Below are 25685 nucleotides of genomic sequence, written 5' to 3'. Positions count from 1 at the left end.
TAAGAATCAAGTTAACTTTATTTAAACTTCTTTAAAAACAACCGTACCACGGAACAGCATGCGTACAATCCTGACAACCTGCTCACATTAATGTTTCATCAGTCTTTAAACTGGCTGGTTAGGTGTGTGTGTGTGTGTGTGTGTGTGTGTGTGTGTGTGTGTGTGTGTGTGTGTGTGTGTGTTTCAAGGGAATAAAAATTGATAAAGCATGTCCAACATTGTTTTTTAAAAAAAAAACTCTACATTCATCAAAAAAATATTTTGTTTTGGCCACTTTTTCATAATGAGTCAAGCTGCAGTCATTCATACAAACATTCATGAGGAACCCTGGGAGATGGCACTATGAAGCCCCCAAAGACTTGGAAAAAAAAAAAATATATATATATATATATATATATATATATATATATATATATATCTAATTAAGACAACAAAATATTAACAATGAATTGGTCCGGTAAAAGTGCGATTTGTGATGCAGAAAACTTAACACTGAAGACTTTATAAACGATAATACAGTGTGAGAGAGAAAGAAATGTACACAAAAACATAATTACAGTGACAATAAAGATTTCAGAATTTCAAATAAAGAAACTCCGGAGGCAAAAAGTCTGTGAAAAGGTGGTAAAAATTAAACTATATTACTACATTATGAACGTGTGTTTTTATATTAATTTAAATTTAGAACAATTGTCATTTACAGCATGTACACATCCGTCACCCAACACAGTGTGCTTCCGTGAAACCAAGCCTCGGGTTAACATCAACGTGTTCAGACCCGTCAAGTTCACCTCACATCTTATATGTACAAGAGCTCCGCAACTACAAAATAAAGGCATTCAAAGAAAGAAATGAGATGTTGGCACAGGCACAGGTTTGAAGATACATTAAAACTAACCGCTAAAATCTGCCCGCAAAGGAACGAAAAAAAAACAAAATAGCACATTCTCACCCCTGTGACCTGTCCGACCTTGGAGGGCATATAGCAACAGGCTTGGGGGTTTGGGGGGGGTTGTTTGATGTAACATTTGGCATAACTGCTGCTGGAAGAGTACGAGAGCGATGGAGGCGGGGTGGGGGTGGGGTGGGGTGGGGGGTGGGGGGGGTGGGGGGGGTTTGATGGGGGGGTCGATCTACCCTGACAGACCTGACAGCAGCGAACACAGAGCATCTCTGTCAGAAGACAATCTGTTGATCTGTTGAGCTTCCTGAGTGCTGAGGAGTAAACAGGAACTGGAAAACTTCTGCATTGTCGAGAGAAAAGACGGGAGGGGGCGGGACTTTTTTTTTGGGGGGGGGGGGTCCAACCAATATTCCTCCTTCACCTGCAGCTTTAAGGAGACATTCTATCCAGGTTCCTGTCGTCTGTCACAGCAGCTCCAACTATTTGCATAGAGGCTGAGCTGTACACTGCCACCACTAGAGGGGGCCACTGTGCCGCATTATTGAGGGAGGAAATAACAAAAACGCACAAAGATTGCTATCGTTTTTCATGACAGATCTTTCCTTTTCCTTCCAAAGCCTCAGTGCTTGGCCAGTGCTACTCTGCCTCCAACTAGCAGATGTTTTCCAGGTGTTTTCGTGCCCTAAAACTCAGTAAATTACCTGAAAACTACGGTGTCCGGTTGCAGCAAAGCAGTCCAGCTTCTTCCGACCTGAACGTCGCCCCCTGCAGCCAGCCAGGAAACCACCCAAACCCACTTTGAAAAACAAAACCCAACAAAAAAAATAAAGAATACAGTGCTTTCTTTTACTTTGCACGCTGCAGCCTGAAGGGCGTCTCATTCCAACGGCTCCACTCTGTCTTCTGGCAAAACTACTCTTGTGTCCGTGCCGATCGCAGCCTGCAAACTTTTCCTGAGATGGGCTCAGGTTCCGAAAAACCTGGGTCAGTTTTTTTTTTTTTTTTGGCTTCACTCTCACAGCCTACCAGGTGAGATATTTCTATACGCGTGATCTCTGTCGGGGAAGCGGTGCTACACCTCGTTGATGCTGCGCTCGGAGGGCAGGAAGTTGACGGAGCTGGACGAGGACATGTAGAAGGACTGCGTCTTGCGGTTGAGCCGCGCCCGCTTGCTGGCCATGCTCAGGCTGTTCTTGCTGGACGAGATGATCTCCGTGATGAACTTCTTGCAGTCCACGCAGATCTCCATGGTGACCCAGTCCTCCGTCAGCTCCTTGGGCAGCTCCAGCTCGTCCTGCGAGCGCTCGCCGCTGCCTCCGCCGCTGCTGCCACCGCTGCTGCCGTGCTTGGACAACCTGAGGAGGGGGGAGGGGGAGAAATGACTGAAACCACCAGGAAGGAAAATAAGACATGAAGGTGAGACACCACTTTCAGCACGGAGGGAGGCAACAAGCTGGTTCCACTTTACATCTTGCAAGCCAACGTCGTCCTTGCACTTCAATTTGCCTTTTCAATGCAGAGTTTAGTAGATGTGAATGTAAAGGTTTGTTTTCTTACTCTATGAATATTTAAAAAAATATATATGTATATAGATATTTCTTTATTCCTTTTTAATGTATAGGTTTTCTCTTAGCGCTGTATATGCCCACTGTAATCATGCAAATTTGCCCAATGTGGGATAAATAAATGAATTCTATTCTGTTCTGTTCAATGTGAGGGAAGTGAGGTGCGGCGGCGGCAGCGGCGGCCTACTTGGAGACGCTCCTGCGGAGGCTGTGTCGGCTGTGTGCGGAACCAAACGGGTTCTTCTCGGCCTCCGCCGGGCCCGACGCCACTCTGGCCTCCTCCTTGGCTGCGGTGATGGGCCCCAGAGAGTAGATGGGCAAGGTGGAGTAGGGTTTGGACGGCAGCCGCATCTGAGGAGGCAGGATTCACAACAGTCAGTCAGTCAATAAATATGCAATATTTTATTTTTATTTTTTATTTTTTTTAATCATAATTTTTTTTTTTTATCATTTATTGCATTTATTGCATTTCATTTCAATGAATTTCAATTATTTTATTATGGTTATACATTTTATAATCTTTCTTTCATATATATATATATATATATATATATATATATATATATATATATATATATATATATATATATATATATATATATATATATATATATATATATATATATATATATATATATATATACATACATATATATATACACACATATATATATACACACATATATATATACACACATATATATATACACACACACACACACACACACACACACACACACACACATATATATATAATAAAATGTATAACCATAATAATATAATTTTTATTATTTTTCATTTCATTGAATAAAATTCATTTCAATAAAATAATATAATACAATGAATTACATAAAATAATACAAATTTATAATAAAAAAATCCAGAGGGAGAGTCCAGAGCCTCCTACCTTCTTGGAGCACTGAGAGCACACAGGCCTGCAGAAGATTCAACAGTTGTCATTAGAAAGTGTTGCAGTGGTGACACACACAGACAGCAGGAACTTTGGGAAGCAGGAGGTTTGGGAATCTGTGAGCGGCGACTCGATGTTTGGTGGGTGAAGGTGAGTGTGTACCTTTTGCAGAACTGACAGGTGTAAGACCAGGTGAAGAGCGAGAACTTCTTGGTCCGGCACGAAAAGCAGAGCTGGAGTTGAGGGTGGTGGGGGTGTGGGGGATGTGGGGGCGGGGGGGGTGAGAAGGTCAGCAGGTGCACTTCAAACTGCCTCACCGCCGGCTGTAGGACTGCGAGGAGCAGGAGCAGCGTCCGCCTCACCTTTCCTTTCTTGAGCGCGGTGTAGACGTCCTTGTACTGCTGGAACTTCTCCAGCTCGGCCTTGACCAGCACCTGCCTGATGTGCATCACCTCCTCCACGGTGAGCGCCAGACACTCCACCGGGTAGCAGAACTCCTCCTGCCAGGATGGAGGGGGGGGGAGAAGGATCAGCATCTACAGCAGAGGAGCCGCGGCAGCAGCAGCAGCAGATGGAGGAGGTGGTGTGCGGAGAGACGGGATGATGCGGCGCCGCACGAAGACCGACGGCGGCATTTGTGATGTTTGTTAAAAACAACAACAACACAACAACAACAACAAGATGAAAGAACCGAGCTGCACAGTGAGCATGCGGCAACACAATGCGAATGGCGACGACACAAATGCCTGTTTTTCACATTTCACTGCTTATGGAAGCATCACAAACAATGACGACCGCTTGCAGGCTTCTGACATTTACACTCTGCTGGCTTGATTGTTTGGTTTGGTTTTGTTTTGTTTTTGTTTTTGTTTTGGTAGTGGACGTACCGTTGCCTCAGCGCCGCCGCCGGCCCCCACCTGACCAGCAGAAAGAAGCAACAGCACGTTCAGATCAGACGGGCAGCTCGCAGTCATTTCCACCGGCTCATAATCAAGTGCAGTCGAGCGGCTCCTCCTTCGCGAGGCCCAGAGCGGAGCTGCGTCAGTGGGCCCCGGAGGAAGCTCTGCTGAGCGGATAACAGCCCATAATAACCGATATCATCAAGTGGCGGCTAAAGCTCGTGTGAGCACGTGTGACACAATAATCCATAGGCATGTGGACGCAGTCCACGGGGGCCGTTGTGTAAAGGAGCGGCCGGCAGGTCCTCGCAAGCGCCGGCAGCGTCGCCCCGCTCACTGCCGGCTTGAAATTCAATTTCATCGCAGCCGCAGTTCATAACAGGAAGTCCCATGACTGAAAAACATCTGACAGCATTTTCCTGAAATGAAGAGCACTATCAGACAGCTCGCTCAGCTCCACCCCCCCCCCACTCCCATCCCATGATTTCATTCTGTCCGCTCAGTTTACAACTGCGGGCGGTGAGATCGTACATTTCCCCCTCGGTGCTCATCGCTGTCAGAGCCACGGAGGAAGAAGCTGCTCGGACTATGAATTAGGAATGAGCTGCTGATGGTGGTGGTGGTGAGTTTGCACAGGGAGGGGTTGGGGGGGGGGGGGGACCAGGTTACCTTGGTGCGGGCGTCGGCCATCAGCTGCAGCAGCACGAAAGTGAAACAAAAACAAAAAAAAAAAGGGCAAAAACAGACAAGAGGAAAAGAAGTCTTGAGTCGCTGCGTCTCCATGACCCAGAGAACTGCACAGAACCTCGACACGGCAATAATAAAAACTGCTGATGGAAACACAGCTCCACTTGGGAAAACCTCTCAGGCATGGCTGGAAGGTTCTGACGCGGATCCATACGGAGGAATATCGCTGAAGTCTCATGGAAACACTTTTATCATGTTTAAACGTCGGCAGACGTGACGTACGGGGTCATGTGACCACTTCACTGACCTGTGAAAAATCTAACAACCATTCTGGACGGCAAACAACATGGAAATGCAGATTTATGGCCGCGTGGTTTGTGCCTCCATCCTCCCAACTCATTTTTATTCTTAAAATGCTTCGATTCTTTTCTCATTTCTATTTTTCTGATTTACATATCCTTGTTTGCAGTGCTTCTTATTGTGTGTCACCATCACCTCGCTGCTGTAACGTTGGAAATGTCCCCACTGTGGGACTAATAAAAGGAAATCTTAATCTTAGTCTTAGTCCGAGTCTCACTGGATGAGATTCTACCAGAACCACGGCTTATCTGCTTCACACCATTCAATGGAAGCACCTGCAAATCGCAACTGTACTTTGCGGAAGTTTTAGGAATATCATTCAATCACTGTCATGGAAACGCAGCTGGTGAGTTCCGGAGACAAGAGTTGGTAAAGCGGTCGTAGCGATTAAATCAGACGCAGGCGGCGAACCAGAGGGGGAGGAACCACACTGGTGTCAGCAGGAGGGAAAGGACTCATTTGAAGTTCTCTTTGCGTGGCACGGGGACGACGCACTGGACTGAAGCCGCTGCAGATTGAGGCAGAGGGTGGCTGTGAAATGTACGCAAGCACGTGTGGGTGCATTTTACAGATTTCCACTATGTTCTGCAGCCCCGGCAGCGTCCGGTGGGAAACATTTTAATCCCATCGTGGCTCGTGCGACGTCCCAGAGCCTCAGAGGAATAAACCCGCTTCCTCCTCCTGCAGCTCTCCCTTAAACGCAGTGAAGAAAGCAAACCGAACCGAACTGAGGCAAAACTAAACGTTCACATCGTGGATTAGAACGCAGACGGGACTCAGTCTCCTGCTGAGCCGCTGCTGCTGCATCTCATCAGATTCTTCTGCCCTGGAACAGGCGCTGTCTCATTCCGCCCGTCCTGTGCTTCCAATTACGTCCGGCGGCCTCAGTGGAGTCATGCGACTCCGAGAGGCAGTGAGCTCACGCCGGGTGAGTGGGCGAGTCAGCGAGTCAGTGAGTGAGTGAGTGAGTTTAGTGAGTGAGTGAGTGAGTGGTCACAAGACCATGGAGGAGGTCCAACAGGTGGTTCATTGTCAGTCCAGGACTGTTGGTCTCATCATAAAGTGACGTCCGTCCTGCAGGAAGCGTTGCTCACTGGAGGTTTGTTTGGGGTTTTTTTTTTTTTTTTCTCACTGATTCGCTCACGAGGGTCTGGAAAAAGAACCTCCAGCGAGGACCTACCAGAGACTTGGAGGCCTGCCTGGATGGAGGAGCGCCGAAGGAGACGACGCTGGCCGGGGCTTCCTTCTCGATGGAGTGGCGTCTCTGCGAAGACGCTCGCTTGTCCGAGTGCGATTTGGCGGCGGCGGCCGAGATGGGCAGGAAGTTTGGAGGCGCTGGAGACGACAAAGTCCAGGATGGAGACGCAGAAATCAGAAACCCCCACTTAAAACTGCTTCCTTTCTGTTGCAAAGTTTTTAAGAACTTGGCTCCCATTTTAAAAGTTTTTATATTATGCACATTGTGCGTCTATCGTCATCATCGTCATCTTCATTCAACCAAGTAAAAAAACTCATTGAGATTAAAAATGTCACCTGGCAGAGACGGCAGCTTCCTGTCTCTATCATCTGAATGATTTAAAGGAAAATTCCACTTTAAAAAAAAAAAAAAAAAAAAAAAAAAAAAGAAACCCCTTGTGATGTCAGAAAGTACGGCTCACCTTTCTTCCCCACCACAGACTCGGGCGACGTGTCCTCCATCAGGGACGTGGACATGCTGGTGCTGCTCCGTGTGCCGTCCTCCTGTGTCGGCAGGTCACATGACAAGAGTCAGCGGGTCACATGACGCCGTCTCAAGCGCTGCGTCTCTGTGCGAGTTGCACTGATATTCATTTAGCTTTCATTCATTCATTTAGTTTTTTTATTACAAAATAAAAGCGATATTTCTAAAATTTTGACAAAACACGATTGCAATTTGCAGGTGTTTCCATTGAATGGAGCTCATTGATTACTTGTAAAAAAAAAAAAAATATTCTGTTTCCTTCTGTTTTCACTGGTCAGTGAACTGGTCACATGACTCCAGTGACTCATAAATGTGAAAAAAGCGTTTCCATGACACTTTTGCGATATTCCTCTGTATGCAAACCATCCAAACCCTTCTGCCATGTTTGAGAGGGTTTTCCAAGTGGAGCCGTTTTCCCATCACCAGTTTTAGCTTTTTGCACAATCCTATGGGTCATGGAAACACAGCTACTGACACTCCTCAGGCCGTCTGTCTGTCTGTCTGTCTCTTACATCGGACTCGGAGCTGTCCAGCTCGGCCAGGGTCGGCGCTCTGAGGAGCCTCTTCCTCTGGGTGAGGGGCTGAGCGCCGCCTTGGCCGGGACCCCCGGCGCCGCTGGCCAGGGACTGCGTGCTGACGGCCAACTTCCTGGACGCATCAGGTGTGTCTGCTGGAGGGAGAGGGAGAGAGAGAGAGAGAGAGAGAGAGAGAGAGAGAGAGAGAGAGAGAGAGAGAGAGAGAGAGAATGTAGAAGAAGAAGAAGAAGAACTTTATTGATCCCACGGTGGGGAAATTTGCATAATTACAGCAGCAAAAAGAAAAAGCTACAGTGTAAAAAAAGATCAAGAAATATATTAACTAACGATGTGTCATCCTGTGTCAGCTGCGGGTGACACGTGTGTCTCTTTCCTACCTGAGCTGCGGAACAGGTCCTGAGGCGTGCTGATGCTCTTCCCTGCACCTGCGGAGGAACACGAGCGTCAGTCACGGTTTCACGGCAACGCGTCGGCCCCCCTCGGTGGGGCGGCGCCGCTGGGAGCAGGCGGCGGCGTCTGCCGGGTGTGAGGGGCGTGAATTGAGAGGGGCGGGCGGGCGTGTAAAAATAGGATCCGTTCACACATCAGCGAGGCAGTGAGGAAGGGTGGGGGGGTGGGAGGGTGGGAGGGAGTGAGGGAGGGAAGTGTGGGCTCCGGGGGGGGGGGGAGGAGGTTACTTGGGTTCGTCCAGATCGCGGCCGCTGCATCCCAACGTCCCTCCCGCTCTTCATCCGACGCCGTTATGTAATTTTTTTCCCCCTTATTCCCCATAGTGCGGATTAGGGTGGCAGGCCGGACGCACCAGACGGGCTGATGGGTAAAATCTCTGCTGCCTGTTCCAAGCGGAGGTCCCTCGTTAGCGCCCTCAGCGTGAGCCAGGGTCCCCGTTCTCAGCTGTTGACCCCGAGTTATTCCCAATAATCCTGCCAATTCAAAACCACCGAGGTCCCACAGCAGCCCCCAGTAATCAGGTAGCTTAAAAAAAATAGTTTATTTAGCCCTCTGTTTACAGCCTGCTGCTAAAAAAAACAACAAACCCAGATGCTTCATTGCACCGCCCACATGTTTGGAAGGGGGCGGGACGGCGGAGCCGACACCTGACTGGAGGTGTTGTCACCGGCCGCGGGAGAGGGATTGGTGCCCTTTGTGACATCACAAGGGGTAGTTTTCGGCAGAAGCGCACGTCCAAGCTTTGCGTTTTCTAGGAAACGGGAGCGCGGTGAGGGAGCGAGGGATGGAGTTGGGCTGATCTCTGGGGAGCCAGTTCACCGACGGGCTGACATGTGGTTGCCAGGTGTGAACCAGTGGGGCAGCAAAGTGCGTCAACAACGGTTAAAAAGGAGAAAGGGAGCCGACACCTAAAATAGCCTGGAATGACAACACACACGCAGGCACACACACACACACACGCACGCACGCAGTTACCTGATGAGTCAAAGCTGTGAGACATGCTAAGAGGTCGCATGACTGACAGACACGCCCATGTCGAGGTGGGAATTAATAAAGACAGAAAGACAGAGAGGAAGCAATGGAAGCAAAAGGGAGGGAAAAAAAAAAGAAAGTCCATGAGAGTCACAATGGAGGCGGAAGATTGCAGGCATCCCAGCGCCACGGACGTACAGAGTCCCTTATGTTATGTTATTGTTATTATGCAACACCTGCACGCTAATCCGTGAACAGACTCGGCCTTGTGCACACAGGCTACAGTATGGATTTAAAAGCATCGCCGCACACAATCGTCCAATCATGACGAGAGCGTTCCAAACGGATTAGCGTCCAGTATTCCAATTATGCAGCGCCGGACGTCGGGTCTCCGCCTACAGAACTTTGTCATTACTGCTGACGAGGCAGAACTTTCAGCTCCAGCAAACAGCAAACAGAACTCGACTCGACTTGACTCGACTTGAGATCCCTGTGCAAACACTGAGGCTGCCGGGCGGCGCTGGGAGACGGATGTGTCTCGCGGCTGTCCCGGCCCGGCCCGGCCCGGCCCTGCCCAGCTAATGGTTTTCTGCGCCGAGCGGTGCAGTCGAGGCTGATCAACAGGGAGCCGCACGGCCGTTTTTCCAGCGATCGGTTTTCCGGTTCCCGCGGATAAACATTGCATCCTGCTGTCGGTTCTGCTCACCCAGGCGGCTCCGCCGAATCATGTCGGGCGACACCGGCCTCAGCTTCCTCTCGGCCTTGATGCCCTCCAGCAGGCGCTCGTGGAGGCTGGGCGGCCGCGGTGGGTGTGGCTTGAGCTTGCGGGCCGCGACCTGACGGGAAAGACCAAGACGTGAGACGACGGACAGGGTCGGGTTCGGATCCAATGTCCCGCTGTAAACATCCACCACAAACAACAAGCTGCTGTCTCCTTCTTCACCGGCTGCGTTTCCATCACCCCAAGAATTTCTCAAAACCTCAACATGGCCATAATAAAAACTGGTGATGGAAAGACTTAAACTTGGAAAAAGGTTTTGATGCTCTCATGTGATGGTTTTTCCACACGGATCCATATTGAGGAATATCGCAAAAGTCTCATGGAAACACTTTTATCATATTTAGACATCAGCAGACATGGCGTACGGGGTCATGTGACCACTTCACTGACCAGTGAAAGGAAGAGGAGACCATATTTTTTTTTTACAAGTAATCAAAGAGAAAAATATAACAACCATTCTTGACGGCAAACAAACGCAAACAAACAAAACAACAAACGGAATTCTTGGAAATCTTGCGGTATTTTTTTTTTATATTTTAGAAATACGGCTTTTATTTTGCAAAAAAAAACTGTGATGGAAACGCAGCTACAGACTTTGACTAATCTGAATGGAAGATTGTGTGTGTAGTGCAGTCTGTGTGTGTGTGTGTGTGTGTGTGTGTGTTTACTCACTGGGTTGAGAGGCGGCCGCGATCTGATAAATTCCAGAATGATCTCGTGCGCGCTCTTCTTTAACCTGGGCGGGATGTCTCCGTTCACCTGGGGCACACAGTGCACCGCCACACCGGGTCAGGCCCAAACAACAATCTACCGATGCGGTCGACGGCGCTACTAAAGCGAGCCGTTCAAAGCACTCTCGTCTTTCTCACCATGACTTTGCGCAGCTTGTAGCGCTTGGAGCGAATGTCGTCCATCAGCATCTCGTACGGCGTCAGCTGGTACTCGATGGGCAGCGGGTTGTACTGGCGCTCCTGCACCTTCTTCAGCTTCACGCCGTCGCGCAGGTCTCGCATCACCTGCACCCAGAACCGCGCCTGGCGGGGGAGAGGGGGGAGGGAGGGAGGGGAGGCTCCATCACTTCATTCAAACACCAAACTAGCGCAACCAGTGGACAACTGCTGCTGTGTGAGTGTTTGCTGTTACCCAGTCAGAGTTCTGGAGCTCGTCCAGGTCTCGCGCTGGTTCCTGCGTCTCGCCTTCCATTTTCCTTAAATTCTGGACGGAAGAGAAAGAAAAAGAAGCAGACACAATAAACAATAAAGCGATGAGCTGTTACGCCAACTGCCAGAGAGAGAACTAGATATATATAATGTAGACCAGAGGTCCCCAACCACCGGGCCGCGGACCGGTGCCGGTCCGTGGGTCATTTGGTACCGGGCCGGACAGAAAGAATAATTAACGTCCGTTAAACTAATCCCGTTTCATTCAATATCTGAGTCTGAGCAATTTTATTTTGAAAAATGACCGGATTCTCTCCGTCACGTCCGTCTAACACTGGATCTAACCGGGCCGTGGCGGTGCTAAAAAGGTTGGGGACCGCTGTAGACAGCAATTAAGAATGAATTATCTTTTGAACGTCTTTCTACGAGTTCCTCTCAGCCAACAAATAAACATTCCAAACGGTGCAATGACATCAAATGAATACAACGTTCAATAAAAAAAACGAGCAGAGAAACTAAATGAAGGCTCATTGACGGACCAACAGCCGATTCACAATCATGTGCAACACTGTACATAGCCACTCATTAGCAATTATCCGGCAGCATCCAGCGAGGCGGGAAGCCCCACGAGTGGAGGTCTCTCCTCCTGTAAGCTGCTTACATTCTAATTCTAACCAGGTTACACAGGATTCTATAAACGTATGTTACATAAGGCCGCTTGAATGAACCCCCTCCTGCCCAGAGAAAGAAAAGCAAACAAATCAAACAAACAAGCTGCTTATACTCGTGTGCAGCGTCCGAGAGGGGGCGTGGCCAGGGTCATGTGGCCGAGCGCTGGACTGAATTACAGGGAGGGGAGAAGCGAACTGAAATAGTAACCGTGAGGGCGAGGCAACGCGCTGGACCGCCCCAGCAGAAGTGACTGAGGCTGCGTTCACACTGCAGGCGAATCAGATTCAAATCAGATTCCTTCTCAAATCCCATTTTCAGGGCTGACTGTCCACACTGTGTTGTAGCCAGTGTCCAAATGGGATGCGGTTCTGTTCAGACTGGGCCGCATTATTGAGCCATCTGACAGGTTGCTGTAGCAGCGAGGTGGCAGCGGAGGCGTGGCCCAGCGTAGCGTGCAGTGTGTGATGTCATCACATCATTGTGACAGCGTCACTTGTTGCCACACCTGGCCTGGAGCTTGGCTTGAATGGAGCTACTGAGGAGCCAATGAGCTCCCTCCTCTGTCCAGGCACTGACTGCTTGGTCTCTACTTTGTCTTGCAAAAATCGGATTCCATGCGATTTGTGACTGTTCAGACTACAAAAGAGCCATCCCGGTTCCAATCCGGATGGGCTGAAGATCGGATTTCAACTGCCAGTGTGAACGCAGCAATCTGGCCCCACACCCTCTCTATATTGGCTCTGTTTTGCGGTCACTCCTGCATCTCCACGCTGGGCCCTAAAAACAGAACCTTCCAGCTCGCTGGGGTTCTCCCTCCTGCCGCTCTCCCTCCTGCCGCTCACCTCCTTGGCGCTCTTGATCTTCTCCAGGAAGGTGTGCAGCTCCCGGGTCTCAGCGTAGAGGGCGCGGCACACGGCCTGGTAGTGGTTGGGGGCGTCGGAGGGGCTGGGCAGGTGGGAGGAGCAAATCTGCAGAAACACAGGATTGGGAAAATAATGCGTTGGCTTTGTGCCGACTTAAAAATCATGATGATGATAATTACGACGGAGATGATGAAGGTCTCCCCCCCCCCACCAGTGTTTATGGGCCAAATGTTTGTCGAGAGAAAATTAAAAGATTACATTTAAAATCCACGTGAACTTTTTTAAGTCATTTCAACTAAAACGTCTTAATTGCATAAAACTAATCAAATTGCAAAGAAATGACATAAAACCATCAGTTGGCTGAACCTGACCGTCCCGTCCCGGTCACATGACCTCCGACCTCTGTGGCATCTGACTGTAAGAGGCGATAAAAGCCGGGCTGTCAAATCCATTTGTGTATCACAAAAGGGGAAAACCAGAATAATGACATGTTTTCACGCTCTCCCGCTGGGCAGGGCGGGGCCGGCCTCAGGAATGCCTGACGCAGCGGCACACAGTGTCTTCTTCCTCATCAAGCAGAGCAGCAGAGCAGCAGAGCAGCAGAGCAGCAGAGCAGCAGAGCAGCAGACAGTGGAGAACCTGAGCACCGCCGTGAGAAACTGCTGCTGCTGCTGCTGCTGCTGCTGCTGCTGCTGCTGCTATGTCAGCGGTTTCCACTGTTGCTGCTCACAACAACAACTACAACTACAACAACAACAACAATGACCAGGAGGATAAAGTTTCATCCGAGGATGATTTAGCGGCTCGTCTTCCAGGAATCTCTCCCCCGGTGGCCAAGAACAGTAGTGCAGAAAAGTTTTCAGACGTGTAAAATTTCACTCAATCGCAATTATTGTCATTAAATATTTGGCCGGAGAAATTTTTTTTCTGTGTGTGTGTGTGTGTGTGTGTGTGTGTGTGTATGTGTGTGTGTGTGTGTCTAAAGGTTTGGCTGATTCAGAGGCACACAAACAAAAGGGAACAAGAAGACTACATTGTTGTAGATCTGCGCGTGTTTCAAATGGACAAAGTCTTGTAAATTGCAGTTGGAGACATAAGACTCTTTCTCAGCACAATACAGTACGTGTACATACAGCACAAATGCATGACGTGTCAACAAAAATAAAATTCCTTTACTGTATACAAGAACATGAGATTCAACTTCAGACCCAGGGTTGCTAAAAATTGAAGAGTGAATAATAATAAAAGAGCAAAACAGAAAAACTGACAATGAATAAAAATGAGGGCTGTCAAACAATTCTTTTTTTTTTTTTTTTTTTTTTAATCGCGATTAATCGCAGAATCTTCATAGATCACTGGAGTTAATCACAGTTAGAATTGCATGTGTAAAATTCTGTTATTTTGCATTTCAAGGCAGTTTTAAGGCCAATATGTAGAGTATTTCTTAGCAGAGTCTTCAATGGGAATCGATGCAATGTCTACACTAAATACAGTTTTCAAATGAATAAAATGCCAAACAAAAACACAGCTTAAATAAAATGCTGCAGTGTGGCCATGAAACCATGACCTGGAGGTAGAGAACAACTTCCAAATCTGAAGAGGAATAAAGTCAACCAAAAAATAAAATACAGTTCTATTTTGTTTACCATAGGAAACAGGAGGTCAGGAGGCCGACTACGGGTTGGTAAAAGGGACAAAAAGGCTTACGACCAAAAAAAAAAATGAACGCGTGATGGATTGTACTGAACTAATCGCGATTACTGCGTTGACAGCCCTAAGAAAAATATGATACTCATAATATATAGAAAATAAACACTACAATGTGTGCAAGTTGTCTTTCAGCCAAGGTGTTGCCAAGATTCTAGATTGGCAACATTTCACCCCGGATGATCGCAGATGGGAATGAATCAGTTTCAGGATGAAGGCTTGAGTTCTGGACCCCTGGCCGTGGGTCAGGAATGTCGCCTGCCGTCTCCTCCACATCGTAGCAACACGTTGCTGTTTACACCGACCGGGACGAGCGTCCTGAGACGCGCTGCTGCGAACAGAGGCGGCGTCTGTCTTCCTCGCCGGGCCTCATTAGGCGACGGGAACGCAGCCGTGAAACCTTCCCAGCCCCTAAATACCGCCGTGTTGACACAGCCTCCTCTTTTTTTAGGAGCCGGAGTGACGACGGGTGGACTGGAGGCGCAGAGTTGATGGTCTGCCGCAAAAAATATGGAATCAAATGATCCGATTCGGAGACGCAGTCGAATATCATCAAGATAAGAATAATTTGCACGTTTAAAATACGGATATCTTCTGAAGCTGGCCGCGCTAGTTAAACTTGGAACGGATCCTCATCAGCTGTGACTGACTGACTGACTGACTGGATGGAAGGAAATGTGGATGGAAGTGGTTATTATGGGATGGAACCCCCGACGACTCACCAGTATGACGTCTCGGTAGCTTCGGATGCTGCCCACCGAGTTGGAGGTTGGCGTGAGGACAAAGTCCTCCTCCTCTTCCTCCTCCTCCTCCTTGCACCCCTCCCCCTGCCCCTCCTCCTCCTCCTCCTCCTCCTCTTCCTCGGTGGCCTCGTAGCCCTCGTCGGGACAGGGGTCGCTCTGCGTCTCCTCCGTGTTGGTCATCATGTCGATGAGGCGCTCCAGCGGCGCACTCAGCTCCCGCTCCTCGTTCTCCTTCAGGCCGAAGTCCAGAGCTTTGTAGATCATCACCCCCAGGGAGTCGACCACCTGGGAGAGGAAGGACAAACAGCAGCAGCGTGTCAACCAGTGTTGTTGTATCTCGCAAAAAAAATGAAAATGAATCTTTTTTTTTTTTTTTTAAAAAGGCAACTTAGGATACTGGCTCAGGTGAAAAACAGACCATTTCAAATACAGTTCAATCAAATTTGCCTGATCTGGTCGACTTTCTCCACGCTACTTATTTTTCATGTTGTGCCCTGAGTTGCTTTTGTCTTATTTTATTATATTGTCGCGTAGAAAGCATCCAGCTAGTTTCACTGCAGATGTGAATTGGGTCGGAGAGCAGCGAGTCCAGGCTGCTCCGGTTCCCTCAGTGAGGACTGGGTTGCTTTTGCATCAACACTTATCAGCCGGGTGTTCCAACAGTGCGGACATTCTTTATTCACTTGATTCTGGGAAACAATCCGGTCCAACCTGTCCAGTGCTGAACTTCCTGTTCCTTGTTCCAGACACTTTGAGACATTTTCCACATTCCTATTACTTTCCCGCTAGTCCTGTTACTTCACCTACACACACAGGAAGTCAGTTTGCATCGCAAGCAAAGCAACTTTTCCTTACTTCAACATTTGAGATGGAGATTCCAGGGAAGTGTTTTTTCTCCGAGTCTACGAGTCACTTTTATTGTATGAGCCATATGGACAGCCTGTGTGTGTGTTGTGGCTGTGGCACTGTGGAAGCAGTGGGAGTGTCGCTGACTAAAGGCGAGTGACCACTGCAGGTGCGTGAATACCGAGCCGGCCCCCAAATCAGCCCTGTTATTATCTACTACCAGAAGTCAGATTACTGAACTGCTCCTCCACCCTTCACAGACGCTCATGGCGTCGATGTCAAACAGCTCAGAGGTGTGTTTTTGGAACAGTTTGCAGGCTGTGCAGCCAGCAGCTCGTCTTCCACAGTAGAATGGAGCAGCATTGTTGAAGAAGGGAGGGGCCCAAATGATAAAAAAGAAGCCTGGTGTGTGTGTGTGTGTGTGTGTGTGTGTGTGTGTGTGTGTGGGTGTGTGTGTGTGTGTGTGTACACGTCTTCTGCTTCGTTAGGTCCAATAAAAATCCTCAGTGACTCTGAACACGCACGCTGCTTTGCTTTTGCATCAAGCATCTGCACTTACGCATCCAATTAAACTGACACAAAACTGTCCAAAAATAAAATAAAAAAATCAGCAATCTCCGTTCTTACATTTATTGAAACACAACGTAAGAATATTTGGCACTGATGGATTAATATCAGTACAATTTATCAAGCGTCTCTATGCGCGGCTGATAATCCCAACCCAGGGCTAAAATAAATACTCCCTTCCTTAGTGTCTTGTTATGTAACATTATAATCCATCTGTGGGGAAGCGTGTCTGCTAGGGGGGCAGGGCCACGAGAGCAGACAGCACAGTGGTCACTGAGGGCAGCTAGAATGTGAGGACTCACTCACTCACTCACTCACTCGCCAGCTGATGTTTGATGGCTGGAAGTGAACTACTTTCTTCTGTCTCTAGTGACTCTCTGAATAACCAGCAGCACCTTGCTGAAGGTCACTCAGGGTTCATCCAGACTTCGCTCTGTTCCCATCCAATCCTGCCTGACAGTTAACGAATGAAGGACAAAGACGGTGAGAGATCCTGCGGTGGTCACAGGAGGTCGTCCTGATTTTCCAATACAGTATGTCAATAGCTGAAGCAGCAGTTTGTATTGACTGGCACCTATACTGTAACCTATGGAAGAGGATTAGGGCCACAAGAAGAAAAAAATAATAAGATATATTTTTTTTCCAATTCAAGCATAAAGTTGAAATACGAGATTAAAGTCAAATTTTCAAGAATAAAATCGAAATATTGCAATGTCAACATGAAGCAAGTCAAAATGTCGAGGGTAAAGTCGAAAGGCTCTGCGAGCGAATCCAGTGGAGTGCTTGAGTTTTTGCCAGTTTCCTGATTACAGTGGGTGAACCTTGTGGGCAACCAACACTGTGTTTGTGTCCAAATGGGATGTGGTTCTGTTCAGACTGGGCCACATTATTGAGCCATCTGACGGGTTGCTGTAGCAACGAGGTGGCAGCGGAGGCGTGGCCCAGCGTAGTGTGTAGTGTGTGGTGTCACATCATTGCGACAGATAGAATAGAAAAGAGAGCTAGTTTGAGGAAATGAACGAGAGAAGAGACAGAGAACCGGCCAATCAGAGCTCAAATTCCTTCATGGGCAGCAAAGTAGTTCTTTTTCTTCTGAAAGAATGAAAAACGGATCCTATCTGAGGTTTTCAAGACGGAAGGAAATAGACGAGAGAGAGAAAAACGGATTGGAATGGGTGACATATGACACGTTAGGTTGTGATTGGAGGAGCAGTGAGCCGAGAGAACAGAGGCTGCATCTTCACGGTGGTGGAAGAGGAGGAATGAGGAAGGACGAGGACCAGGGTGTCAAGTAAAAGAAACAAAAAAAAACAATGGGGGTGGGGGAGGGGGGAGCCGGTAAGACCACGGCTGGATTTCAGAAGACGCCTTTTTAGTGCAAGATCACAATCTGGACACACACACACACACACACACACCCACACACACACACACACACACACACACACACCTTGTTAGGGAATCCAGCAGGTGGGTGGCAGAGGAGGAGGAGGAGAGCCCGGCCGGCCTCGTACTAAGATCATGGTGGCAATAAAATCAATACAGAGAACTAAAAATTTAGTTTTTTTCCCTCGTGCACTAAAGCATTGCATCACCTTTGTTCTTACAACATTCAACTGATGATCTGATGAATATTTCTCTCTTCAGGGAACAGCTTACCACAAATCCAATCAGCTATATCATTGCGACACTTGGTCAACTCGTCAACCGCCTGATGAAATTATGCACAAGCACGACAACAACATCCTGCAGTCTGATTGGGTTAAAAAATGATCCGAGGACTTAACTACTTAGAACTGACAGGGTCGGACGCTGCAGAATTTCTTTCAAGGGGCAGAAAAATGAATAACGAGAGAAAGATAATTACAAGCAGCAGCTGGGTCTCCTGTTCAAGCCAGACAGCAACGTGTTTGTAGCAACTCTGAGGACCACTGAGCGCTGAGCGAGCCACTGTCTTAAGCACAGCTCGTCTGGGAAGAAGGATCCATTATTAAAAAGTTGCAGTGCACACCCCCCCTCCCAAAACACACCACAAACATCTCTTCGCCCTGCATGTAGCACCACTGGTCCAGGTAGCTGGTTCTGGAGTGGGTTTGAGAGTTAGAGCACAGAAATGGAACTAAAATCTACATTTAAAACTCCTGAGCCGGGAACAACTGTGCATGCACTTCAATAAATAAGTAAAGTCCTGTACTGAGGAGACATTCCATGGGATAACTGGAATTTGACAGATAAAAAAAAAAACTCCTGGCAAAGAGAAAATGGTTGAGGACTGAGGCAGCTGCAATGGATGAATGGATCGATATTGTACAGAATATTTACCTTCTGGAGAAGTTGTCGTTGTCTCTTAAAGGTCAAAGAGACTCCTTTTTCAGGATATGGTCAAAATAGACGGAATATATAAAACCTGTCATCGTTTCTGTAAACTGAATATGACTGCTGTGTAAAATCATTGTCGTGATACACACTTCTGTATTGGTTCATGAGATGAGACACATTTTACTGTGTGTTTTCCTGATGTTCAAAGGAATGGGCTAAATTTGTTCTGTTGTTGTTATTGTTGTTAAGAAAAAAACTTGGGATTAGCAATTATATTTACTTATCCACACTTGATGTGGACTTTGTATTGTACTCAAGAGAAAAATTCTGTACACTCGCTTCTCCAAATAAACAATAAATTACAAAAAAAACTAAAAAAAAACTCCTGAGCCTTTTCCACCATACAATGATGTTTACATTCAAAACCATTTCCTTTCCTCACGACTTTAAAAAAAAAAAAAAAAAAAAAAAATCATCTACTCATAAATGAGTGGCTTCCGTTTGAAATTAAAATATTAAACACATGCATTGTTACTTTAAACTACATATTTCCTATAGGTATTTAAATGTGTGACGCCACAATGAAATCCAGTATGAATGGAAGTGGGTCAGGCTTTAAAAAGACACAGATGAATGATGACGAACATCGACATGTATTTGGGTTTCAAACGGCAGAGAGAAGCCTGACACACTCGGTCACTCAGAATTCAAAGCTCCTGGTTGGTCGGCAGCTCTCGGGTCTCCCGAGCCGAGGACACGGTCAGTTCAGCGGCACTGTGCGTGTTCGCTGCGCAAGTGGAGCAATGTCATCCCTGCACAGACGGTTACATAACCAGAGTGGGAGACCTGGAGCTCAACACCGTGCTGCCCTCTTCCCTCATTCAGAAATTCATTCATTTATTCATCGCACTCCTTTGAGAGTCAACAATGATTTCCCCATTTCATCTCCAGGAACCAAAAAGGTTCCTCAGGGGTCAAAGGTGCAATCGCTGACCCTCCAGGGCATCGTCACCAGCTGAAGAAGAGCTGACGGGGCTGAATCGAGTCAGACGGGGATAATTCTTTAAAAACCCGGGAGCTCATCAGCAGAACAGAACATGAAGATGGCTTCCCTCCAGCACCGCAGGATCAGACCCGACACTGGCTGTTCTAGCAGCTCCACATCTGATGAACCCGAGATACTACGAGCTGCGGCAGGAACTCAATTAATCTGCCCAGCACATGGGATTTAAAACAAGTAGCAACGGAAATGTGGAGGAGAAGAAGAGGAAGACGAACAGGGGGAAGAAGAAGACGAAGACGAAGAAGACGAAGAAGAAACCGACGCCATCGGTCGGATTTCTTGCTGCGAAGAATCGCTGCAACGGCAGAAAAAGACCCCTGGGGGGCTGTGATGTGAGCCGCTTGGGTGGCTTGAAATGAAGACATTGATCAGGTGGACCAGCTGACAGGATTGGAGCCAAATGAAGAAGGTGGGCAGAACCTTGAGTTTGAGGCATCCTGGGATCAAACTGGTTCCCAGTGCAGGGGACGCTGCTCCCGCTCTGCAGCCATTAACCTCCTACTGTGAGAGTACTTCAAGACCTCGTGTGGCACTGGAGCATTCAATTATTTCATTGATTCTGGAGGGAAATTTTTTTTGAAGATTTAGCCCTCTGTTTGTAACCTCATGCCAAATGTTGGACCCTCCATGTTTGGAAGGAAACCAAAAAACAAGGTGGTTCCAGAGGGCGGAGCCAACAGCTGGTATGAGCCCACCTTGTGATGGAGGAGGGGGATATTTCCACATGGCTACATTTTAGATAGTGCAGAGTGCAGCAAGCAAAGCAATAAAAGTTGGATCGGTTGAATCACTGTCAGCCTCACGTAAGCCATCATTAAAATGTCTGGTCAACTGGCATAACTGGTGAAAAATATATATATATATATATATATATCAATAAAAAAAAAATCTGCATCCCTCCACCTTAATGGGTCTCAATTCCTGCAGCAACACCACACACAGAAAGCTGACACGCAGCCACCGTCTGAATACCTGGAACCTGTACTGCCACTTTGTAAAAAAAAAAACATCAATCATTCCAGCTCAATAATAGAATCCCCACCCGTACTGAGAAAATACTGAGAGCAATTCTGAACCTGCAATTCCACATCAGAAGAGAGCGAAAGCAAAGTGTTTTTGCAGCTGCGTCAACATAGCCTCCACCGGCTGACCCATTAGGATACATTTCCAAGCCCCAGGCTTTCGCTCGTACGTGATGCTAACCGGCTAACAGCCTTGGCCCAAAGGTGAGCAGCAGGCTCGGGGAGGAGACCTGGAAAACTGACCCAGCGACCGACCTGTAATAGGATCCTGCGGCTAATCTGGCTGTAATCTTTAACAGAGTGATGAAGACACAGGCTGAGCTTCTGCCTCTGAGGGTCACAGCCACACAGACTGCATGCAAGTTCCAGGAAGACCAAGACCAAGACCAAGACCCTGGGGTGGACGGTGACAGTGATTCGTGTGCAAGGCGAGAGATGCTTCACCCACCCGACCCGACCACTGGGGGAGAGGGTGAGGAAGTCATCAGACTGATGAGGAACCTCAGCCCCAGATCTGTCCTGGACACCAGCAGAAGTGGGTCAAGCCCAACTCGAGCTGGCGATTAACCCGGAGAGGCTCGGCCGAGTGGAAACAATAGCGGAGGTGAAAGATCAAGAATCAGCTGCAGATATTATCCCACACTTCATCTCTCGGTGAGACCGGGAAATAATGAAGAGCATTCCTGAACACAGAGGCGCGGCCTCCAGATGGACACACACGCACACACAAAACCACAGCTGGGAGGCGTTGCCGTCGTTGTTGAGCAAGCCGGCGTGAAGTTGTGTGCTGTCCAAATGTCTAAACGAGCAAACACACCTTGGTTCACAGCACCGTGTGGTGCGTGTGCGTGTGTGTGTGTGTGTGTGGCACTGATCCCATCTGAGCCAAGACGTCTCATCCACAGTCAGTCAGCTGAGGCGCACAGACACGCAACCAAACACACACACAAACACACAGTGCACGTGCATGTCTGCAATCACATGGGGCCAGAAGACAAACATTAGGCTGATTTGACAGCAGGGAGTCGGCAGCAGACGAGTCGGTTGGGATCAGTGTGTGTGTGTGTGTGTGTGTGTGTGTGTGTGTGTGTAAACACTTAATGAAGCCGCGTGAGTGAGACCACGCCCACTGCCGCCCAGCTTGACCAAAGACACGCAAAAACAGAGGCCGCCCTCAAGTTGGGGCGTCGATGCTGAAGCAACACGACAGAGTTAAGCAACACAATTACCAAGAATCGGGGAAGAAATGGAGGAACGACAACGATGTGAGAGTTGTGTGGACAGTTGTCAGTTGGACTCTCCTCGCAGGGCCAACAGTGAGATCTAAGAAGCAGAACTCTCGGCTCACTGGATGGAATGTGTATTGAAACTCACCTCCAGCGACGTCGGGGCGGATCCGTATTTATCTGCAAAGACAGAACAAAGGAGATGAGCGCATCGTCAGCGACGGTGATTCATGATAATTGAGCAGAATTAATAATGTCTGTGCAGCCGTCGTCAGAGTGAACCACCAGGGGGACGGTGGCTAATGGTGCCAGCGTTCATTTATTCCCAGGATTAGGACGGAGGACCAGTGGGCCGACTCTTCATTCCAGCAGAACTCCCTCCTGGTGGGACTTTTAAATAACGGCTCAGCCACAACAAGTGGGAAGAAACGTCTCAAACGTCTTCCAGACGCTGCTGGTAACGCCAGGTTTTTATTTTACTATAGAAAGCATAAATCATTAGCAGAGTATATTCACTTCAGAAATATTTGCCAGCCAGGTTACACCGTGTTCATTGTGACCTTTGGTGACTAATCCTGTGCAAACAATGATGGCGAGTCGTCTCGGGGGGTGGGGGGGTGAAAGTACAAGGAGACTCGGAGATATCTGAGATATGACTTTACAACAGTGTGAATACATTGGACACTTTGGACCGACGCGTCATTTTTTTTTAAAGAACAATGCTAATACTGCCGCAGTTCAAATCCCACCAACAGACGAAGGCGAGCGATCCAGCAGGGAGTTCCTTATTGGCTCCAAACACAAATGCCCACATGCAATTTCAAAATTGTGGGCCGGTAATAAAGAAATCAGCTTGGCAGACAGCCAAGATTTATTTTTGCGGTCGTTTATTTCCTCTTTAACGCCACAAAATAATCACTGCAGTACATTTTAGAGAGAACACATTTATCTTAAAAGTTTAAAAACGACCCTGGGCTAAAAAGTATGGCTACATAATAATCCCAGAACTAGTTATTCACAACACAACAAGCTCTGTACTGGCCACTTCCGACTGTACTTAACAGAGTAAATGTCTATTTTTTTCCCCCGCCACTTCAAAATCTAAGGAAAACAATAAACATGGTTTAACGGCGTGGCTCGGCCGGCCCACTTGGAATGACGGCAAACAGAAGAGAGGGGGGGGGGGGGGAATAAACGGTCGTCCGAGGGACAGTGGGCCCTCTGTCTCTGCTCGACCCGGCCGGCCAGCTCGTCCCTCTCGCAGGGAGAGTGAGACGTGGAGGGATGACAGAAACGTCAAGCTGCAGGGCCGCTGGCAGGGACACCGGCGTCAGATCGCCAGCAGATTAAGCGGTTGAATCTGTTACCAACTGCTGCCGACCTCCAGTTTACTTTTCAACTAAGTCACTGAACGACAGAGAGTGGGATGATTCTAGTGAGTAATATTCCACTTTGGGGAAGAAGAAGAAAAAAAAAAAAAAAGAAAAAAAAAGACGGTTGCGTGCGCTAAATTTACCCGTATTGTAGGTTTGAGGTGGGATGACTCACTGACAGTATTGGGGTTTTAGAAAGCAAAGCATTCAATGTTGATCAGGCATTCGTCTATTCAGTCTCGGCCGTCCTCCAGGCGGTGCAGGGTGGGAGTTAATGAATTGCTCCTCACATGGAGCGCCGCACGTTTCACAGCCGAATCGCTAAAATAAACACCCGCTGCTGCAGCTCAGCCTGATTCTGTGCGCCTCTGCACCTGGATGCTGGTGCAAAAACAGGAAGTGATGCACACGAGTTAGTCAGGCCTCGGCGACTCACTGGGCTTTAATTGACAGAGTGCTGGTGCACATCACAAGTGCCTTATTAAAAGTCAGTAAAAATCGTATTTCCATCCAATTTTTTTTTTTTTTTTTTTTTTTTTTTTTAGCAAAGCAGGTCATCGGTACATCATGTTAGCATTGATTTTCAGCTGGAGGGAACCGGCCCGCTGCCTCGGGTGCCAACTCAGCCACTGGGAAGCCGTAATAGGTTTCAGGCCGATCCCATCAGCCGTCCTAATGGGAACACAGCTGTCCCAAAAATACTTCAGAGAGGCATCGCTCCGCTCGCGGCGTCCAAACCCAGCCGCAGCAGGGCGGTGCTCTTTTTTTATTGTTTGTTATTTTTTTAAACAAAGTCTGCGCACGCAAGTCGGCACATCTGCTCTATTTCAGGAAGTGCCAACGTACCTCAGCAGCTCTGGCTAAAAAGTGTGCAAATTTTGTACACACCGCAAAACACGAGGGCCTGGATAAATATGGTGAACTTGAAGGGGAGCTGGATGGAGAGAGGAGCCTCGGGAGAGGAGTGGTGGGGGGGAGGGTGAATAAAGAAGAGAGGTGTGGGGGATAGAAGGAACAAAGGTGACTATAATAAGTTCCCAGGAGATGGAGGATATAACCTCAGGCACTGTGGGCCGAGCAGACACACACACACCTGCCCCTCCCACACCCTGCTCTGCTCTGGCATTTGCATGTTATTGGAATACCATCTTTAAAAAAAAAAAAAAAAAAAAAGAGGGAGCTTCTCACAGAAGCACAAGCAGCAGATTGCAGGTTAAGCCACATAGAAGCACCTGCAGTGGTACAAGTTGTTGTTTAATGTCACAACAACATAAATTAAAAAAAAAAAAAAAAAAAAAGTCAATGTGAGTCATCTGCTCGTTGGGCTTTTTGCCACCGATTCACTGCGGACCTGACCCAAGGCACCCCGCACTTTAAATGCATCACATGGCTCATTGTTTACTGCAGCTAACCGGCCGCTGCAGGAGGATATTACAGCCGAGGCGGCGGCAGCAGCAGCAGCAGCAGCAGCAGCAGCAGGGTGCCATGGGAGCAAGCAGTCGGATGAATCGCATTCTACACGCAATTAGACGCAGACGACGCCGAGTGTGAGAAACAACAACAACACCACCACCACCACCACAGAACCAGTGTCTGTTGCCAACACTGCCAACTAGCACGGCTGCCCTGCCCCCCCCCCCTCCTCCTGCAGCTCCTCTGCGGCGATGCATTATTAACAGCCGCACTCGGCGCCTGTAAACAGGATCCTCCACATGGCTCTCAAAGCAGACAGTGACAACAATATGGCCTCTGTGCGAGATGCTCTGGCCTGTGAGTGGCGGCCGCCTCGGCGTGTAAAAGCTGCGGCCAGGCGCCTGGGTTGAGTGACTCGATCCCGGCGTGCCCGTTTTACCTGTGCCGCCGCCTCCCGGGTGCAGTTTGACAGTCCCGTCCCTGCCGATCATCACGTCCCCGGGTCCCTCGATCCTCCTCGGGTCGCCGCCGAGGTGCGAGGCGCCGCCGGCGGACTTGAGTCCTCTCCGGCGCTGCTTCTGCGCCAGAGTCCGGCAGCACTGGTAGCACACGGCCCACGCCTGCTCCTCGTTGATGGGCTGGTTGTACAGCGTCAGGATTTCCTCCAGGGAGACCTCGGCTCCGGCTCCGGCTCCGGCTCCGGCTCCGGCTCCTCCTCCGCCGTCGTCGTCGGGGTCCATGTTCACGTCCCCGGCGGCTCCGACATCCCGGAGGGCGGTCGACGAAGTCAACATCCCTTCGTCAGTCCGCGGCAGTTCGGCCATTCTTACCTCATTATAGCCAAGTGGTGAGGGGGGCAAATAGTGTCGAGTGTCGCCGGACCGTGTGTGAAGATGTGGAGCTCCGAAGCGAAGGTGGGACTGCGAA

General features: G+C 48.5%; 1 protein-coding gene across 4 annotated transcripts; it reads right to left on the bottom strand.

Moving 5' to 3' along the window:
- On the bottom strand, positions 1-25685 carry spire1a (spire-type actin nucleation factor 1a). 4 transcript variants are annotated; one of them, XM_076017330.1, is made up of 19 exons: positions 25198-25685; positions 22121-22152; positions 14909-15214; positions 12459-12584; positions 10928-10999; positions 10654-10818; positions 10457-10543; positions 9710-9839; positions 7959-8006; positions 7558-7715; positions 6984-7065; positions 6506-6660; positions 4948-4971; positions 4267-4296; positions 3742-3879; positions 3542-3612; positions 3377-3404; positions 2657-2820; positions 1-2259 (listed from the first exon to the last, which is right to left on the bottom strand). In XM_076017330.1, the coding sequence occupies exons 1-19, from the start codon at positions 25580-25582 to the stop codon at positions 1977-1979; spliced, it is 2484 nt and encodes an 827-aa protein (XP_075873445.1). In that variant the 5' UTR covers positions 25583-25685; the 3' UTR covers positions 1-1976. The 4 variants fall into 4 exon arrangements, with proteins under 4 accessions (XP_075873445.1, XP_075873446.1, XP_075873448.1 ...); XM_076017331.1 differs by having other exon boundaries at positions 7558-7712; XM_076017333.1 differs by lacking the exons at positions 4267-4296; positions 4948-4971 and having other exon boundaries at positions 7558-7712.

This window comes from Nelusetta ayraudi, unplaced genomic scaffold (genome assembly GCF_046127955.1).
Source record: "Nelusetta ayraudi isolate G7.1 ecotype Tasmania unplaced genomic scaffold, CSIRO-AGI_Nayr_v1 ptg000313l, whole genome shotgun sequence".
NCBI classification, from domain to species: domain Eukaryota; kingdom Metazoa; phylum Chordata; class Actinopteri; order Tetraodontiformes; family Monacanthidae; genus Nelusetta; species Nelusetta ayraudi.
The sequence above is the reverse complement of the archived record's forward strand: the minus strand, read 5'-3'. Positions and strand labels throughout refer to the sequence as shown.

Bases quoted from the DNA above. Each gene is read 5' to 3' on its own strand.
- spire1a (XM_076017330.1), bottom strand. From the start codon at position 25,582: ATGGCCGAACTGCCGCGGACTGACGAAGGGATGTTGACTTCGTCGACC. The intron at 12,585-14,908 runs GTGAGTCGTCGG...GTGTTTCTGCAG, and splicing joins GCTACCGAGACGTCATACTG to ATTTGCTCCTCCCACCTGCC. The intron at 10,544-10,653 runs GTGAGAAAGACG...TGTGTGCCCCAG, and splicing joins ACAAGCTGCGCAAAGTCATG to GTGAACGGAGACATCCCGCC.